The 18,869-nt window shown below is 39.7% G+C and overlaps 3 protein-coding genes across 11 annotated transcripts; 2 read left to right on the forward strand and 1 right to left on the reverse strand.

Moving 5' to 3' along the window:
- The first annotated feature begins 13 nt into the window (after positions 1-13).
- On the forward strand, positions 14-4,755 carry LOC111233356 (myelin-oligodendrocyte glycoprotein-like). 4 transcript variants are annotated; one of them, XM_022761162.1, is made up of 5 exons: positions 14-272; positions 2,569-2,946; positions 3,174-3,263; positions 3,595-3,716; positions 3,866-4,755. In XM_022761162.1, the coding sequence occupies exons 1-5, from the start codon at positions 179-181 to the stop codon at positions 3,893-3,895; spliced, it is 714 nt and encodes a 237-aa protein (XP_022616883.1). In that variant the 5' UTR covers positions 14-178; the 3' UTR covers positions 3,896-4,755. The 4 variants fall into 4 exon arrangements, with proteins under 4 accessions (XP_022616883.1, XP_022616884.1, XP_022616886.1 ...); XM_022761163.1 differs by having other exon boundaries at positions 3,598-3,716; XM_022761165.1 differs by lacking the exon at positions 3,595-3,716.
- Positions 4,756-6,472: 1,717 nt separating this feature from the next.
- Positions 6,473-11,531, reverse strand: LOC111233353 (low affinity immunoglobulin gamma Fc region receptor III-like). 2 transcript variants are annotated; one of them, XM_022761155.1, is made up of 6 exons: positions 11,362-11,531; positions 10,261-10,527; positions 9,433-9,681; positions 9,092-9,208; positions 7,808-7,879; positions 6,473-7,532 (listed from the first exon to the last, which is right to left on the reverse strand). In XM_022761155.1, the coding sequence occupies exons 1-6, from the start codon at positions 11,390-11,392 to the stop codon at positions 7,480-7,482; spliced, it is 789 nt and encodes a 262-aa protein (XP_022616876.1). In that variant the 5' UTR covers positions 11,393-11,531; the 3' UTR covers positions 6,473-7,479. The 2 variants fall into 2 exon arrangements, with proteins under 2 accessions (XP_022616876.1, XP_022616877.1); XM_022761156.1 differs by lacking the exon at positions 9,092-9,208.
- Positions 11,532-12,382: 851 nt separating this feature from the next.
- Positions 12,383-17,927, forward strand: LOC111233354 (myelin-oligodendrocyte glycoprotein-like). Of its 5 annotated transcripts, XM_022761159.1 has the most exons (5): positions 12,383-12,751; positions 14,140-14,517; positions 14,748-14,837; positions 15,148-15,264; positions 15,414-15,528. In XM_022761159.1, the coding sequence occupies exons 1-5, from the start codon at positions 12,658-12,660 to the stop codon at positions 15,428-15,430; spliced, it is 696 nt and encodes a 231-aa protein (XP_022616880.1). In that variant the 5' UTR covers positions 12,383-12,657; the 3' UTR covers positions 15,431-15,528. The 5 variants fall into 5 exon arrangements, with proteins under 5 accessions (XP_022616880.1, XP_022616881.1, XP_022616882.1 ...); XM_022761160.1 differs by lacking the exons at positions 15,148-15,264; positions 15,414-15,528 and adding an exon at positions 17,841-17,927; XM_022761161.1 differs by lacking the exon at positions 15,148-15,264.
- Positions 17,928-18,869: the final 942 nt, after the last annotated feature.

The following is an 18,869-nucleotide window of genomic DNA, read 5'->3' on the forward strand; positions in this document are numbered from 1 at the left end:
AGATGTACTTGCATGTAAATTTACAGAGAAGTCCGTACATTGTTCTCCAATGGAAAAAAAACACCAGTTACCCATCTACCCAGTGGGTGGAGAGACGCTGATGAAGCTGCCTGGGTTGTAATGAGTCAGAAACAGTCACAGCAGCAGTTTCATCCGGTGACATCGTACCGAGTTTTAAATGGACAATGAGGAGCTCAGTCAGAGTTTTTCACCGTTGATCTGTTTGACTCTCACCGTGTTTTTGCTGCAGTTCACCTGCATGTCTGCTGAAGGTAAGCTCATGCGATACACCTCATGTACCTGCTCATTAAGCTCAGTGTGATTAGAGCTCTAATTTAAGTCTGTCCCATATGGCATGAAAGTTATCTTTCATATTATTCTGTGACATATGTGTTGTTTTGTTCTGTTTATTTCTTTAGACATTTGGTAACAGTCGGTAGATTTGATTTGATAATCTAATAATTTAAAGATTCAAAGTCTCATAAAAACAAGCTGTTCTCGTTGAAAACCCAGTGATTCTGTTTGTTTCATCCAACAAATTCAAACTGGAACAACATGTTTGTCGATCCGTGAATCATTCATTTAACAAACAGCTGAATGAGAACCAGCAGACTAACCACAGGAGCACTTTATCTTTAACCTACATATTCACACAAAGAGCTGGACTCATAATGAATTGAGTAACAAAGGGCTGGAAAGATAAGCAGATCTCACAGTATGGCAGCTGGTTTTCCCCCCATCATGTCCATCTGGTTCCCCACACCCACACAGCCACACAGCCATAGATGCCAATCTTCTGAATAAAGAAGGAATCATTTGTTAAAGTGAAACACAATCTGCTTGTTTCCCTAAACTGTTTTAATCGGCCACGTTTCCGTATTTTATATTCACGAAATTCAGAAACAACAACTGCTTGCATGCAAGTTGCTCCTGTCCTCTCACAGGTGTTGTGAGTCGTCAGGGTTACATGAGCCATATGAGCCATAACATCCATTCACACCGTGATCTTACACTGTTTTGAGATCAGTTATAATATTGAATACATGAGTTCAGAAACCAGTGGTGTAGTGGTCCCTGGAGAAGTGGGTATACTCTCAATTTTTGCCCTTTTTTTAACGCAGCCCAGAAAAACGCCCTGTTTTAGAAACAGTGACATATAAGACTACTTTATTTAGTTTACCCAAAAATCCGTCAGTAGTATTTGCTCATTGTCACATAATTTCTGCTGTTTGATCTCAGGGAGGAAGGATTATGAAATTACTAAACCAATACTGGCCCACAGACTAGTGAGAGACAACTATGCATTTTGAGTGAACTATTCTTAGTCCATCCACAGTGTGGATGGACTAAGGAATAAGGAATAAGGAATGACACCTATTCTCTCACTTGGCAAGTCAGTAGTTTCTTTTGTAAACTGTCTCTTTGAACAGCTGATTTGCAACAGATAGCGTGGGCCAGAGTGTGCCACTATTATAAAATTAACATGACTTGATCAGGAGCAGTTTGTAGGTATTACTGGTCACACAGGCAGCCTGCATGAATGTAAAATATACATGAGGCAAACATGGTGTTTCAGTTATTTTTTGAACATTTATTTAAATAAAATACTTCAGATCTGAATTTGACAATGCATCCATGTTCATATTTCACCTTAGATGAAAAAAAACCGCAAATCATTCTCTTCCACACATCAAAACCAATCAGATAAACTCAAAAGTGCACTGTCATAAAATTTAAATAAACACTATTTTAGCATACCTCATTAGATATATATAAATATCATATGATGATTGGGCTTAACTGTACCGGTGTAGCGTCGCTAACATTAGCTGAGTTGCTGGCTGATGTTGATTCGCGAGGACGTTTGTAATTGTGAAATGAAATTTTAGTTTGAATAGCTCGCTTCATCTTACCGGTTCATTACATATCCTAAAGGCAAATCATTTCAAGTAAACTTGTAAAAGTAAATTTGTCAGTTAGCAATATTTACCTCGGCATGACCCGCCCTTCTCTGCCTCCGATTGGCTCATCAGTCCTCCTGCCTAAAGTTAACCAATCTAATCAGTAAAGGCAGCGAGTAACAGCCAATTCGAGGCAGAGTAGCGTGGGTCATGGCTTCACCATCATAGGGAAAAATGGGCAATTTGGCTCGCAGATACTACTGAATGGTGCGCATCAGGGGGGATTTAGAAGTGGGTATACGCAATGCTGGCTGAAAAAATAAGTGGGTTTAGCCGTATACCAGCGTATAGCCTGGACTACACCATTGTCGGAAACTATATTTAGGAGGTAGATGTAGAAAGAAGACGAGCAAATTCGTGACAGGCTCTGAAAATAAGAGAGATTTGTTTATCATCAAGAAGTTTCGGTTGGTTCAAAGTCACTACACAAAACCGTATCGTAGTAAACCGAGTATCTGGGGTTTGGACCGTTGGTCACTTTGGACCGTGGTATGAATTTGCGCAAAGTTTTATGCAGTTAAAATAATAACGTTGAAGGTGTTTTAATGAAAAGATTTCAACATGCACCAGAGCAGATTCCAGACTAAAATTTCCCTCCATCTCTCAGGTCCGTTACAGGTGATAGGATCACCTCAGCCCATCTTGGCCACTCCGGGCGATGACGTCATCCTGCCGTGCCACGTGGAGCCTCCGGTGAACGTGGCGGGGCTAACGGTGGAGTGGTCGAGGCCCGACCTTCGACCTGATCCCAATGATCTGCAGAAGCGGGTCGGTTTTGTGCATCTTTACCGGGACAGCCGGGAGGTCCTGGACATGAAGATCTCGTCGTACGTCCTGAGGACGGCGCTGTTCTTAGACGACCTGAGACGAGGCAACATATCGCTCAAGATCACTAATGTGACGCTCGCAGACGAAGGGAGATACAGATGTTTCATCCCAAAGTTAAAAAGCCTGAAAAAATCTTCTATTATTCGTCTTGACATTGGTGAGTTCATTTGTTGAGATGGTTCATGGTTTGACTTAAAACTAATTTATTAACCCAACGTTTTGTCTTGTCTGCACAAGGTCAAGTCATAATACACATACAAGATCACCTCGACCATTGAGGGTCATTTTGTGAACGACTTCTATGTTGCTGTTGCCCTGAACTACTGTTGTCTCCCTTAGATACTATTATGTTGTAAATCATTAAGAAACCTTCTGTTCTCCCAGATCAAAGCTCAAATAAGACGTCAACAGAGACGCCGCTATATCCCAAAATCCTCCAAACTCCGGGTCCTACAGAAGAGATGCACAGTGAGGGTGAGAAAATGATTCAAACATGAAATTGTCAACGTTATCAGCAGAAACGTTTTGCTTTTTAACCTCTTTTTATTTACATTGAGTATTTAACACTTTTGATAGTGGCAGTGGAGTCCACCATTCTTGCTCTGTGTTCACTGAAATGTTCAACTGGTGAAACACAGAGGGGCTTTTATTGTGAGAAGGTCACAGGAAATGTGACCCGATCACTCAGCGACAGCGTTCATTGTATTAAGCTGCACTTTCTGGTGCCACGGGTAACCACGGGTAACCACTGGTAACCACGGGTAACCACGGGTTACGTTGCTCTCGACTCTGCTTGATTTTCCAGCAGGTGACGTGTCCAGTCGGAGCAGACTGGCCCCCCTTTTCGCATTTTTGCTGATTGTGGCTTTTGTAGTCGGAGGATTTTTAGTTCGTGTGTGTGTGTGGAAAAAAAAAAAAAGAAAGAAGGTAAGTCAGATGCTTTATTTTTTATTCTTGGCTTCTATGTATTTTCTTCAAGTGCTGGAAAATAAAGGAAACAGAATGTGTAATTTGTGTGTAGATCTTTTTCTTTGGGAGACAGTTGACTAATAATTTTCTTTTAATTGTTCCTCCAGCTTATGACATCACCTGAAATATACCTGTGAGGTTGAATACTCTGACACCACTGTCAGCTGCCTTGCCCGGTAAACATTGTTAAAGGAGATGCGAGCACCTGCACATGAATCAGTGGTGGTGCCTATCACTTACCACAGCATCTGCAGTTTTGCCATGTGAACCTGAAAGTTGAATTTCCTGGAACTGGAATTTCGTGGAGCGCTTGAGCCTTCAGTAGTCTCCTGTTTCTGTATCCAAAGCCAGATCATTCGGCTGTTTAGAAATGTTGCAGTGTTTCCTTATCTCCAGTCACGGACGGAAGCAGATTGACTATGGCCCACATTTTGACGCCTTTGCCAAACTGTATCTCTCTGATTCGCTCCTGTGGAAGTGTGCTCATTGTTTGGACCTCTCACAGTTTAGATGCACATCACTGCAGGGCGATGTAGAAGCCTTTAGATAAAGTGAGAGGTGGTTATTTTAATTCTTCACACTTCCCACTAGACTGAAATAAATCAGACTGAGCAGTTGACTGGAGGTCAAGTTTCTCTCCTATTTTTGTGCTTTTTTAAAATGACTGTATTCTGTGTAAATGATCCAACATTCAATGTCTCTCAGTCAAACTCCGCAGTTATATAAAAGAATCACCCCCGTACAGTTACAGTTGTTATGAGGGAGTAAATCAGCTGTAGAGACCAGAAGAAGAGTCTATGAGGATTGACAGCATCTAGTGGTCAATAGAGGAATTGCATGTTTTGGCAGTTTCATGTTGGCTCTTCGAGGTTGCTGCTTGCTGTAAACCTATCTTTGAAATGTGATATTGTTCTGTCCTGTTGGGTTTGTTTTTATTTCTTTGTTTTTTAATGGCTACTTTTTGTAACCCTGTTGTTGATTAAAAACAGTAACTAGACTACAACTGTTGCCTTTTTTTGTGGTCAAATCTATACAGTCTATGGTTCAAACATTGTTAAAAGTTTATTTCAGTTAAGTGGCCAGTTGCAGTGACACGCATTATGATTGTTGATGATGTTATAGTTCTGATTTTGTCATCTGTGACAGTCTGGGTTAGTTAAAACAGTCACAAACAAAACTATATTTATTTATTTACTGATGAGTGCGAACAAAGTCAAAGTGTCTTACACAAATACTTTTATGTTTTGTTTTATTTTCAACACAACATGATACAGAAACATTTTTATTGACTTTCTACTCCAGATTTAGGATAATAGTAGTCAAACTAATAGTCTCATTCATGCATTTGCAATACATATGTTATTATGTGAATGTTGTAAATGAGTATTTTTATGTGAGTTTGTCTCTTTTTTTAAAAGATAACTAATGGTATTGTCAGAGACCCTGAGTATCTCTCAAAAAATAAAATAAAGTAAAATTAAATTAAATTAAATTAAATTGCATCAACAATCAAAATCTTTGCCCAAAATACATATGTTATTATGTGAATGTTGTAAATGAGTATTTTTATGTGAGTTTGTCTCTTTTTTTAAAAGATAACTAATGGTATTGTCAGAGACCCTGAGTATCTCTCAAAAAATAAAATAAAGTAAAATTAAATTAAATTAAATTAAATTGCATCAACAATCAAAATCTTTGCCCAATGTTTTCTTTTATGACAACATTGCCACCCAATGTAATAAAAGTAATAAGCTAATGATGATGAATATCGTTTTCCAGTCACACAATCATATAAAATGTTCAAATATCAACCATAAAGTTAAAACACACGACCACACAGTGGACAATGGGCCTAAATTAGAGGATACAGTCGTATTTTTTGTGTCAGTCAACATATTATATATCTGGCCTTCTTGGACAATGTATTTAATAATTGTAACATTTTGCTCAGTAACATTAATAATACATAAGTATTACAAATTTAGCAACAGCTCACTGGCTTCTAGCTTTTATTGCACACGCATGAGACTAAAACTAAAAACTTAAAATATTGAGGTGTTTTCGCCCAAGTCTTGAAGGGCTGCAGTACGTTGCTCAAACCAACAGATGGCGCTGTACTAGCTTCCTACATACACTGACACACCATCACCAACCACCTCTGAGTGAAACTAATTTTCCTGCAGCAGGTCTTTAGTTGGAAGAAACCAATACGGCAGGATCAACACTAGACCAATATAAAGTAATGATTAGTCACAGAAAACCAACATGATACAGAAATAAAAAAAACAAAGAATACACATTTACATTTATGCAAGTCGCCCCCAGAAAAACCCCAAACTCACATACTACCTAAATATTGTGTATATCAGTAAATGGTGATTTGAATTATAATATTATATAATAATAATAATATATAATGTTCAGTATAACAGGGAACACTGCAGCGGAAATTATTTGAATTGGTATCCCTTCACATTACATACATGCATGATACATTTTTATTGCATGAATATGAAAACAAGATATAAAATCTATATACCGTATCTTTAAATTTAGAGGTGGAGATTGTCTTGTTGGTTTAGCTAAAACAAAACGCCCACCAGGTGGCAAAGTAGCTCCCATTTGATGACGACTCCTCAGAATACTATAAATAAATCTCAGTACCTTGTCAGGAAATCACTGCAGTGACCTACAGTGATCATTTCTGTCCGGATGATGAAGCGAGAGCTCGGAGCTCTGCAGAGTTCAAAAGTCCCGACTTTCCTCTTGCACTTAAATACATCATATGAATTGAGGTTGTATAGCTGCTGCTTGTACTTGCTGTCTTTGCCCCTCCGCATTTTCACCTCACAATGAAAATATCCCACCGTGTGTTCCAGTTTTCTTTATCTTCATTTGTTTCTTCAAAAAATATTTTCATTTTCTTGTTAATTTGTTGTTTGTATTAGGAAAAGAAACTCAACGACACTGACTCACTTGTAGTAACTAGAATGGACAGCATCTGTTGTTTCCCCAATAAGTCAGCTGACAATCAGCTGAGAAGAATAATCTTCCTTACAGGAGATGGAAAGATCTATACAAGGATGCAGCTGCATTATTTCCGTGGTTTTGCTTGTTATTTCCCCTTTCTGCATCTGCTCTGGAAATCCGGAGCCAAACCAAACAGGTCACATTTTAGGTTAGCGTCGATTTGATGATCTTACAAATCAAGATTCCAGGTTAAAACTGTTTGAGTAAAAAGTAAATGTGGAGTAGCTGCACATGGAAATGCTACATCGATCAGCACTTAAGGTGTGAAGGCGTATATGCAGTACATATTGTAGGTGTGAGCTGCCAAAGAAATGGTAGACAAAGACAGGAAATGGAGGCTATTAATAGAAATAGACACCGTTTTATGACACCACAGACAGAAATGTTATCAGACCTCTCATCTCTTACTGTATTTGTTCAGTCTTCAGATCAGACACACAAAAATTCTCCAAATCAAACTTTGGGGTTTTTGTGTTGGAGAAAAGCAAAAGGAGACGTGAGGTGACAAACACAGATACAGACACGGAGCTTTGTTTCTTTAAATCGTCTCTTCTTTTAAACGTGAGTTAGTGTGTGTTTGAGTTTGTTTGTGCCTGTGTGCACTCAGCTGCAGGGACGAGGTGAGATACAGAGCAGATGAATAATAAAAAGTACTTAATTAAAACCATATTTCTGGTTCTGCCGGTTCCTCTCAGGTGGCCACTGCTTTGAGTTTTGAGTAGACAGTTGATTGAAAGTTGATTTCTGTGAGAGACACAAACATGAAACCTCTTAACAAGGTTACAGCAGTTTAAACAAGTTGGGCAGTTTTTAATGGAGACACAAACTGTATGACTTCAGGTTTCTGCTGCTTTAGTGATGACTCATGTCCTGTTGTTGTTGATAACACAGCGACTCATGACTGAAACCTTTCTGATAAAGAGAACAAGAGCTGGTTGTAGCTTGAGAAACTAAATGTTTTGGGGAAAAAGGTCTATCATGTGTGTGTGTGTGTGTGTGTGTGTGTGTGTGTGTTTTACCTGTTTGCCTTGTGAATGGCACTTCCTGTGTGATGGTGACGTCAGTGTATGCCACGTCACTCTCAGCTTTACCTGTAGCACGATAACACACCTGTTGAGATTCAACTTGTAATTGCCATTTATTTTTCGGTGATTTACAACGAATCAGAAAAGCTGAATGACAATAGGAAAATAACTCAAACTGTATTTTGTATTATTCAAGCTTTTGGACAATGAAGACATTTATGCAAATGTTGAAAATATGGATTTTATGGTTCTGGTCTTTTGTTCTAATTTTACAAATGTTATGTAATATAAATATATATATATATGTGTATGTGTATATATATATATATATATATATATATATACATAATATAAAACAACTTTATCAGTTTTGGTGATTTGTTTTAAATTAAATGTTTACATTTAATGGTTCAGATGCACATATTTGAAAGATTAAAGGTCCCACACTCGTGATTTTTTCTCTCTACACAAGGTCGTGTTCAAGCTGTGAATCAAACGTATGATTTGCTTAAAATGTTGGAACCACAAAAACACTTCAGCAGGTCTCATGAAGTCTGTGGGACGTTAAGAATAACAGACACTTCCTGTAACAAGATGCTGCTGTAGAAATTTTAAACTTGACTCTTCCATGCTGCGAGCATCACAAACCAAACGCAACATTCATTTCCACTGTGCCGGTGTGGAGGCTGACATGTCGGAGACGGATATCTGGAAACCTAATTTGTAATTCTTTTCCTAATTAAGGGAAATGACTCTTAAACTGAATATTTCATGGTGTCAAATAGGGCTGTCACAATACCAGATTTTCACTATGTGATCATTGTTGCCAAGAATTCAAAAGAACAATATTATCACAATATCTATAGAAAATCGAAAATAAATAAATAAATAAATGATCATTTTGTTTCCCGCGTTTTGTCTCTTTTTTTGGCAAATAAATTACGACTCAAATACAATCGTACGAAAAGAACAATTACATCTGATAAACTAAAGATCCACAATCAGTTACTGTCAATAGTTGAAGATTGGATTGGATTTTTCTTTTTTTTCCAAACTACATTAGTTTAAAAAAACAATCTTGTGTTTTTCTATATTTGTCTTAACGCTCATCCACGTGTTTTTAAATAGCGTTTGGACAACGATAGAAGTCTATGGCACAGAAGAATAAGACGTATTTATACACACACAATACTACTATTTTTGTCATTTTCATATTGTTAAGGATCAAAAACACCAATAGAATATCACCAGGCATATCAGTGTATAACAGAGGCTGACCTTTTCGTTTCCTCCACAGGTACAGCAGCGCCACAGAGGCCAGCGAGAGGCAGATGCCCCCCAGCACAGGAAGCAGAATGAGTGCGAGAGGTGGTTGAAAAGATTCAGGACGCCCAGCTCCAGCACAATAAATGAGAAAAACCACAGTCTGACCTCATTGCAAACACAACAACAGCTCTGATGTTTTGACACAGTTGGTGCTAGGCTAACGTATTTCACACCCTCATTGCTCTATGCTTTTGAAAGTGTGTCCATCTTCGAAAGATGACATGCCACTTAAAGCTAAGTAACAGTGTGTAGAGGGATCTTAACGACTATTTCATGGCTGAAGCTCGTCTCACCTCTGACAGCCAGCCAGCTCTTTGCTGATCTCTCTCCTCCAGTGATGTCACACTGGTAGAAGCCTTCATCAGACTTTCTAACACTGTGGATGGTCATGTCTCCTGTGGAGCTGCTTCTGACGAGGAGGTCGTCTTTGTAAAATTCAGCTGTGAGGTTGGTGGAGGACGTCGTCTGATTTGTGCAGCGCAGAGTCACGGCATCTCCCTCCTGCACGGGATGGACAGGGCTCTCCAGGATCACGGTGCCAGCTGAACGACAGAACGGCAGGAAGATTAAGAAATAGTTGGAAGCTCAAGTTGTCTTGATGCTACACTCCTGCAGAGGATGAATCCTACTGACTTTATTGAACCCCTGACGTTTACCTCTGGCGCCACCATGAGGTTGATATTTGTGGTTTGTATGTGAAACTTCTAAACAGCTCTTGAATGGATGGCCTGCTGTGCATTTGCGTTAATTAGCATATGTTAGCATGCGTGCTAAGATGGTGATATCTCAGTAACACCTTGACGAAACTTCTTCAAGTTTGGCACAAACATTCACTAGGACTCAAGGATGAACCGATTAGATTTTGGTAGCTGAAGGTCAAAGGTCAAGGTCACAATGAAGGTCCCTCTTCAAGGGAATCCCGTCACATTTGGCACAAATGTTCACTGGGACTCAAGGATGAACACAAAACACTTTTTAGCCATAACTCTTCACACAGCCATTATGACAAAACCTGAAACTGAGTGGCAGAGGCAGACAACCATGAGGCAGTAATTCTAGTTTTTCACCTTAAATTGCCCTGATGCATGAATGACTGTGGCTGGAGGTTTGATTAAACTCACCGGTCACAGTGATGTTGACGGCATCGCTGCACTCTCCAGCTCCAAACTCACACCAGTACGCTCCACTGTCTGAATGGTAAATATCATGAAAGTTGCAGTGGGACTCGTTCTTTTTCCCCCAAGGGTTGGCACACTCTTCGTTTTTCGCTGAGGATGTGTTCCTCTTTACTCTCCAATCAGAGGAGTTGGTACCAGGCTCCACACAGCTCAGACTGACGGTCTCATACTGAAAGAACTGGGATCTGTCGGGAATGATGTTCAGAGCAGCTGCAAGAAACAGAACGATGATGACAAATTGAGATTCTTGCAGAGGTGAACACTGCGGCGTGTTGGGACAGTCACTGAGTAGATTTAAGCTGATCAAAGCTGCGCCCACGGCTCGAATGACCCAAAGTTTACACCATCTGCCTCCTCTAAACATTGCAGTTGCACAATGTGCACGTGTTGCCCACACATCAAACAAGCTGCTGCCAGTGTGAACTAACAATAAGTGTTGTAGGTTTGCCTCTACAGACCTGCAGAGGCAAACAAGGTTTCAATTCATCTGAAAGAAGCTCTGTGGCTTTTTGAATGATGCTTATTATAACTGGATATCAGATATAGCTGGTCGTGAAGGAGGGCAAATGGTTTTGTGTTGCATTTTTGTTCACAGAGCTTTTCTTCCGGTCCTTTTTTTTACTCTTTATATCTTTTATATTTACTTCAATACAACACTTTACTGCCACAACAGTGTAGTTCATAGGAATTTGTTTGGGCGAGCCAGCGTACAAAAAAGCGACCACAGTCAACAATAAAAATTTAGTATTTATGAGAGTGAAATTCAAAATATAAGATAATCAGATTCATATAATAATTTTTGTAAAATTAAACATAAAAAAAAATACAGTAAAAAAATGTACAGGCATTATTTAGCACAACTACGTAAAGTAATCTATTGCAAATTGTATTGTGCAGTTTATTCTTGTGAAACACCAGCATGTATATTAATTTGATCATTTCTCATAATACAAGCAAAAAATAGATCCTAACATTAATGGTTCATATTAACACAGGCGACCACACACACAGAAACACACTTATAATAATGTATAAGTCACTCACCCACAATAGTGCAAAGTGCTATTACCTCCATGTTGCTAGACTGTTGCGAACCGAATGGCAGCTTGTGAGGGGCTGCGTCACACCTCAGTGCTGACTCTGTGCCGGATGTGTCAACATCAACCACAAATTCTTAAAGGTTTTGCTTTCCCTAAGTTGATGAAATCAAATGTGTTGCTTTGTACTGTAAACAGGAAGTGTTTAGGAATTCATTTATCTCTCAATGAAAATAGTGACAGAACTTTTTTTTTTTTTTTATTTAAAGATTGCAACTGTGCAACATTTCAGTTCCTCAGTGGCTTGTTGGACTTCTCGTCGCTGGGATATCATCACATTCTGCAGGGCCATTTGGAGGTTATATGTGCAGGTGTCACCTAAATATGACAACAGTTGCTTTTTCATTGCACAATGTCTCAAGGTGGCAGTTAATGTCAGAGAGGAGAGGAGCCACCTGGGGGGGCGTGGACACCAGTGCTAGTGTCTGGGCTTATCAAATATGTGTTGTAAACATATTTCCTCTATAACAGAGGTGATAGAAGATATGACCAATAGGAATCTCCCAGCAAGTCATTACCTCGAACCTGCTATTGTCCACTGATTAAAATCTGCACTACACAAGAATGAGCATCTAGGTTGTTTTGTTTTTTTATTAATCAGTACAAGAGACATACAGAATAAGGCAGAAAAGAAGCGGCCAAAGACAAACAAAAAGACAATCTTCTTCCTTTTTAAAGGCACAAGAGGAGGGTTTAGTTTTTAACATTTCATTAATGGGTAAAGAAGGAGGCACCTAACGTGGCCACACTCCCCTCTACACTTGGTCTGTGCGGAAGCGTCTGTGCCGCTCTTTAAGAAGCTGTTCAGAGAGCAGCTTCTGCTTTGTTACGGAAGACATGTGATGAAGTCTGGACCTCTTCTCCAGCTGCAAGACTGGACTGCAAAAACTACTTTCTGGTTCCTCGCTGCTTTTTTTATTTGACATTGTCTATCGACTCCTTTTAACTGGAAAAGGAGGGAAAATCCCTGCACGCGTTTCCTTTGTATTATTGTTCTTTGTTTGTCCATTTTTCGCTCTTATAGAACACAGCTGTGTGGTGACTAGGTGAAGCACAGATGTCTTTAGAGATGTACTTGCATGTAAATTTACAGAGAAGTCCGTACATTGTTCTCCAATGAAAAAAACACCAGTTACCCATCTACCCAGTGGGTGGAGAGACGCTGATGAAGCTGCCTGGGTTGTAATGAGTCAGAAACAGTCACAGCAGCAGTTTCATCCGGTGACATCGTACCGAGTTTTAAATGGACAATGAGGAGCTCAGTCAGAGTTTTTCACCGTTGATCTGTTTGACTCTCACCGTGTTTTTGCTGCAGTTCACCTGCATGTCTGCTGAAGGTAAGCTCATGCGATACACCTCATGTACCTGCTCATTAAGCTCAGTGTGATTAGAGCTCTAATTTAAGTCTCTCCCATATGGCATGAAAGTTATCTTTCATATTATTCTGTGACATATGTGTTGTTTTGTTCTGTTAATTTCTTTAGACATTTGGTAACAGTCGGTAGATTTGATTTGATAATCTAATAATTTAAAGATTCAAAGTCTGATAAAAAAAAAGCTGTTCTCGTTGAAAACCCAGTGATTCTGTTTGTTTCATCCAACAAATTCAAACTGGAACAACATGTTTGTCGATCCGTGAATCATTCATTTAACAAACAGCTGAATGAGAACCAGCAGACTAACCACAGGAGCACTTTATCTTTAACCTACATATTCACACAAAGAGCTGGACTCATAATGAATTGAGTAACAAAGGGCTGGAAAGATAAGCAGATCTCACAGTATGGCAGCTGGTTTTCCCCCCATCATGTCCATCTGGTTCCCCACACCCACACAGCCACACAGCCATAGATGCCAATCTTCTGAATAAAGAAGGAATCATTTGTTAAAGTGAAACACAATCTGCTTGTTTCCCTAAACTGTTTTAATCGGCCATGTTTCTGTATTTTATATTCACGAAATTCAGAAACAACAACTGCTTGCATTCAGGACTTTGCCTGGTCAACAGCTGACGGAGCAAGTAATTGCTTCCTCCATTCATCCCCTGTCTGAGGATGTATTGTCCCGCAGGGAGTATTTAACCCAGATGTCATGTGTCCTTATCCTTGCTTTTTGTCCTTCTTCACTCCTCTACATTATGCTTCCCCTTCCCTTATTATATTAAGACCTTGGTTGCCCCGGTTACACAAGATAAAGATATCTCCATCTGGACACCATCAGTTGTTTGACGTTTGTACTTCATAGATAAATTAAAGGAGAAGGACACTGGTGATTTTGTCCTCCCACAGGTGTTGTGAGTCGTCAGGGTTACATGAGCCATACCATCCATTCACACTGTGACTCATTTTCCACTGTTTTGAGATCAGTTAAGATATTGAATACGTGAGTTCCGAATATTTGCGCATTAGAGAATCATTTCAACGGTCTTGTCTTCATAAGCGTCAGGAGGTAGATGTAGAAAGAAGACGAGCAAATTCGTGACAGGCTCTGAAAATAAGAGAGATTTGTTTATCATCAAGAAGGTTCGGTTGGTTCAAAGTCACTACACAAAACCGTATCGTAGTAAACCGAGTATCGGGTTTGGACCGTTGGTCACTTTGGACCGTGGTACGAAATTGTGCAAAGTTTTATGCAATTAAAATAATAACGTTGAAGGTGTTTTAATGAAAAGATTTCAACATGCACCAGAGCAGATTCCAGACTAGAATTTCCCTCCATCTCTCAGGTCCGTTACAGGTGATAGGATCACCTCAGCCCATCGTGGCCACTCCGGGCGATGACGTCATCCTGCCGTGCCACGTGGAGCCTCCGGTGAACGTGGCGGGGCTAACGGTGGAGTGGTCGAGGCCCGACCTTCGACCTGATCCCAATGATCTGCAGAAGCGGGTCGGTTTTGTGCATCTTTACCGGGACAGCCGGGAGGTCCTGGACATGAAGATCTCGTCGTACGTCCTGAGGACGGCGCTGTTCTTAGACGACCTGAGACGAGGCAACATATCGCTCAAGATCACTAATGTGACGCTCGCAGACGAAGGGAGATACAGATGTTTCATCCCAAAGTTAAAAAGCCTGAAAAAATCTTCTATTATTCGTCTTGACATTGGTGAGTTCATTTGTTGAGATGGTTCATGGTTTGACTTAAAACTAATTTATTAACCCAACGTTTTGTCTTGTCTGCACAAGGTCAAATCATAATACACATACAAGATCACCTCGACCATTGAGGGTCATTTTGTGAACGACTTCTTCTATGTTGCTGTTGCCCTGAACTACTGTTGTCTCCCTTAGATACTATTATGTTGTAAATCATTAAGAAACCTTCTGTTCTCCCAGATCAAAGCTCAAATAAGACGTCAACAGAGACGCCGCTATATCCCAAAATCCTCCAAACTCCGGGTCCTACAGAAGAGATGCACAGTGAGGGTGAGAAAATGAAATTGTCAACGTTATCAGCAGAAACGTTTTGCTTTTTAACCTCTTTTTATTTACATTGAGTATTTAACACTTTTGATAGTGGCAGTGGAGTCCACCATTCTTGCTCTGTGTTCACTGAAATGTTCAACTGGTGAAACACAGAGGGGCTTTTATTGTGAGAAGGTCACAGGAAATGTGACCCGATCACTCAGCGACAGCGTTCATTGTATTAAGCTGCACTTTCTGGTGCCACGGGTAACCACGGGTAACCACGGGTAACCACGGGTTACGTTGCTCTTGACTCTGCTTGATTTTCCAGCAGGTGACATGTCCAGTCGGAGCAGACTGGCCCCCCTTTTCGCCTTTTTGCTGATTGTGGCTTTTGTAGTTGGAGGATTTTTAGTTCGTGTGTGTGTGTGGAAAAAAAAGAAAGAAGGTAAGTCAGATGCTTTATTTTTTATTCTTGGCTTCTATGTATTTTCTTCAAGTGCTGGAAAATAAAGGAAACAGAATGTGTAATTTGTGTGTAGATCTTTTTCTTTGGGAGACAGTTGACTAATAATTTTCTTTTAATTGTTCCTCCAGCTTATGACATCACCTGAAATATACCTGTGAGGTTGAATACTCTGACACCACTGTCAGCTGCCTTGCCCGGTAAACATTGTTAAAGGAGATGCGAGCACTACCCGCTTACCCAGATATAATTAGTTGATGGATTCACACCAGAAACGTCTCTGGCCACGAGTGAACTCAGAGCCTCTGCACCAGGGAGGCTTTCATGATGTGGATTAAAAATGGACCTGTAATATTTAAATACTGAAACCTGCTCTGATGACATCTGTTGAGTTGAAATAGTCTGTCCTTCATTTGAATTATATTTACATCTTCTGCGTGCACACCCACATGGACTTTGCATGCAGCTTTTTAGTTGGACGTGGACACACAGAGGCATTTCATACACTTCCTTTGGAGAGAAAAGCAGCGTACCAATATTAAAGTATACATGTTGCAATATGCAGGCATATTGCAGATCCATATGCAAATAACGCACCAAACAGGTTTGTATAATAACATAGTAAATTCTTTACGGCAGAGTCATGACATATATGTTCCAACTCATGTAATTTCACCTCCTCCAATGCAAATCTCTCCCGTGCACCACTTCCTCATGTGCGATGGTGGATTTCGCTGCATCATCCTCGCTTCCGTGGAAGTGTGCTCATTGTTTGGACTTCTCACAGTTTAGATGCACATCACTGCAGGGCGATGTAGAAGCCTTTAGATAAAGTGAGAGGTGGTTATTTTAATTCTTCACACTTCCCACTAGACTGAAGTGTCAGACTGAGCAGTTGACTGGAGGTCAAGTTTCTCTCCTATTTTTGTGCTTTTTTAAAATGACTGTATTCTGTGTAAATGACAAAGTCAGTACAGAATCAAGCTGCCACTATACGCATCAGTGGTGGTGCGTATCACTTACTGAAAGTTGAATTTCCCTACTAATGAAGCTGTTTTTCATCTGTTCCCTGGAAATTGACAAAGCTCCTTTGAGCAGAGCACATGTGTGAACATGTGTCTGAGTAGCTGGTTGATTTATTAACTAATTAACTAACCAATTAAAGCTGGTCTTTTTCACAACTCTGCTTCTTGTTCATTTGCAATTATAGCCACTTAAAGCACATTTGCAGCGCTTACAGCCAGTGACAAGTTCATCCGTTAACTGACTTGAGAGCAGTTAGCAATGTTCTGCCAAAAGTCCCCATTATCCTCTGGACAGGGTTCAGCAGTTGAAGGTTCAACCGTGGGTCTGTTTTCTTTTTCATTATGGTTCAAAGGGAGGAAATGGTTTTACACCTGTGTGATGTCAGTAATGTGATTAACAGTGTTGCTATATAAAATATTTCTGTTGAAGGGCCACATTTGCTTCCCACCAAATCTACATCCTCTCACCAAAGCATTACTAATTATTTTATATGTTGACCTTGTGTTCTCAGCTTCTATGACTCAATGAAAAACTGGGTGTTATCTTTGATTCTGAGTCATCAAGACTGAAACTGATTCTGTTTCCCATGATATGGAGAAAGTGATCCACGCCTTTGTCACAACTCGACTGGACAGTTGTAATTCCTGGTATTTAGGCCTTCAGCTGTCATTATCTTCACTCGCAGATGCTCCAGAACGCAGCTGCAAGGATGTTGAGCACATAGTTCCAGTTAACAGCCGGACCCTCTATCACACATCACTGGCGCTCAGCTCCGAGATCGCACAGATCTGAAAGCTCATCTCTCTTGTCTGTCCCACGGTCACGACTAAAACTAAAAGGTGACTGAGCTTTTTGAGTTGCTGCTCCAAAATTATGGAAAAAGTTGCCATTAGACGGTAAATGGACTCGCACTAATATAGCCACTTTCTAGTCTTACTGACAAGTCAAAGCGCTTTACAATACTTGCCACATTCACCCATTCACTCACATTCATACACTGATGGAACAGCCATCAGGGGCAACGTGGGGTTCAGTATCTTCAGTATCTTTCCCAAGGATACTTCGACATGCGACCTGGAGGAGTCTGGGATTGAACCACCGACCTTCTAATTAGTCAACGACTCGCTCTACTTCCTGAGCCGCAGCCGCCGCGCCCAGATGAGCTCACTCCATCTCTATTTTTAAATCTCGGCTGAAGACAGATTTATATTTATCATATTTAGTATGTTTCCCTTGTGTTTTCATTTAATTGTCCTTTGTTCAGCTCAAGCTGTGTTAAAATCTGCTCTAAAAATAAAGTTGACAAACGTGTTGGAGGAGCTGGTGGGTGTTCATCACCTCAAAGCAACAAGACTGAGCCTTGAAGCAAGATCTGAAGCTTTAACCTCCACATCGTGACGTCAAGAGTCTAAAACCTACAAAAAAAGCAAAAAAACTTGAAAGTGCTTAGTTTTTGGAAAGTTCTTTTATTTCTCCATTTTCATAAATTTACATTTCTATAGATGTGGCCTACAGTTTTTTGTGTCTTTCAGGTTGTTTTTCTTCATCAGTGCTCTGGGGGAAGCACCAGAAAAAAAACAAATAAAGGAACATCATGGAAACATTTGCTCAAATCTCACATGGTTATAAAGGATGTTGAAACAAGAGGAGTGAATTCAAGTGTCAAACTAAGACTGTAAACCTGTTTAACCTGCAAGCTGTTAGTTTCTCTAAAACTCCCACAGTGCACAAATAAATAGCTGGAGTTGCTGTTTCATTATCTTGCTGATCCAGCTAATTCTTTTTATTCATTTGCAGAAATGTACATTAAGGAGATCAAAACCTGAGTGTATAGGCTTGTTTTTCTCCACAATCAGTAATTTTCTTCTCATAAGAAGCTGAACAAATATCCAGTTAACACTTTTCCTCTGATTCACATAACCTTTTTTTTTAACAAATACAAATCTCTTCAAAACAAGCACAATTTCTTCACAGAAACTTGAATTTCTCATGCAGAGTTTTTTTTTTACAGGTTTGCAAAGGTTGATTTACAACTACAAACATTGGAATTATGGGTACAACTTCAAAATCATGTGGACCCTAGCTTGAGCACATATACATATTGGGTGCACATGATTTGCCATTTCTTGCTGGTTGTGTTCGACCAAGGTGTGATTCTGGCCTGAGTTGGATTCTGGCAACCATATGAAAACACATAATGGTAATTGTATTAAATAAAATCACTTTCCATATCATTCCTTTTTTTATTGTATTACATCGTGATCCATTTAAAGTCTTCTGTGGGACTCAGTTATAAACAAAAATAATGAATCTGATAAGTCAAATAGTTTATACGGAGACAATTTAGGACCAGTTAAGTAAATTAAATGATGGGCATCCAACAAAAATTGAATAAAATAGAAAAACATGATTAAGTAAATACCTAATACATAAAATATCAAACAGAGAAACAAAACCACTCCAAATAACAAAAAATATGGCGTAAAAACAGAAGACAAGAAAGACAGAAAAATTAAAAGAAAAAGCAACAGCATCAGCATCAGCATCATCTTCTTCTTCTT

The sequence above is a fragment of the Seriola dumerili genome, unplaced genomic scaffold, assembly GCF_002260705.1.
Source record: "Seriola dumerili isolate Sdu_G_001 unplaced genomic scaffold, Sdu_1.0 BDQW01000388.1, whole genome shotgun sequence".
Classification (NCBI taxonomy): Eukaryota; Metazoa; Chordata; class Actinopteri; order Carangiformes; family Carangidae; genus Seriola; species Seriola dumerili.

Excerpts from the sequence above, each read along its gene's own strand:
- LOC111233356 (XM_022761162.1), top strand. The coding sequence starts at position 179 with ATGGACAATGAGGAGCTCAGTCAGAGTTTTTCACCGTTGATCTGTTTG. Across the intron at positions 3,264-3,594 it reads AGAAGAGATGCACAGTGAGG|CAGGTGACGTGTCCAGTCGG; the intron begins GTGAGAAAATGA and ends TTGATTTTCCAG. Across the intron at positions 3,717-3,865 it reads AAAAAAAAAAAAGAAAGAAG|CTTATGACATCACCTGAAAT; the intron begins GTAAGTCAGATG and ends TTGTTCCTCCAG.
- LOC111233353 (XM_022761155.1), bottom strand. The coding sequence starts at position 11,392 with ATGGAGGTAATAGCACTTTGCACTATTGTGG. Across the intron at positions 9,682-10,260 it reads CGTCAACATCACTGTGACCG|CTGGCACCGTGATCCTGGAG; the intron begins GTGAGTTTAATC and ends TCTGTCGTTCAG. Across the intron at positions 7,533-7,807 it reads GCCATTCACAAGGCAAACAG|AAATCAACTTTCAATCAACT; the intron begins GTAAAACACACA and ends TGTCTCTCACAG.
- LOC111233354 (XM_022761157.1), top strand. The coding sequence starts at position 12,658 with ATGGACAATGAGGAGCTCAGTCAGAGTTTTTCACCGTTGATCTGTTTG. Across the intron at positions 12,752-14,139 it reads CACCTGCATGTCTGCTGAAG|GTCCGTTACAGGTGATAGGA; the intron begins GTAAGCTCATGC and ends TCCATCTCTCAG. Across the intron at positions 14,838-15,147 it reads AGAAGAGATGCACAGTGAGG|CAGGTGACATGTCCAGTCGG; the intron begins GTGAGAAAATGA and ends TTGATTTTCCAG.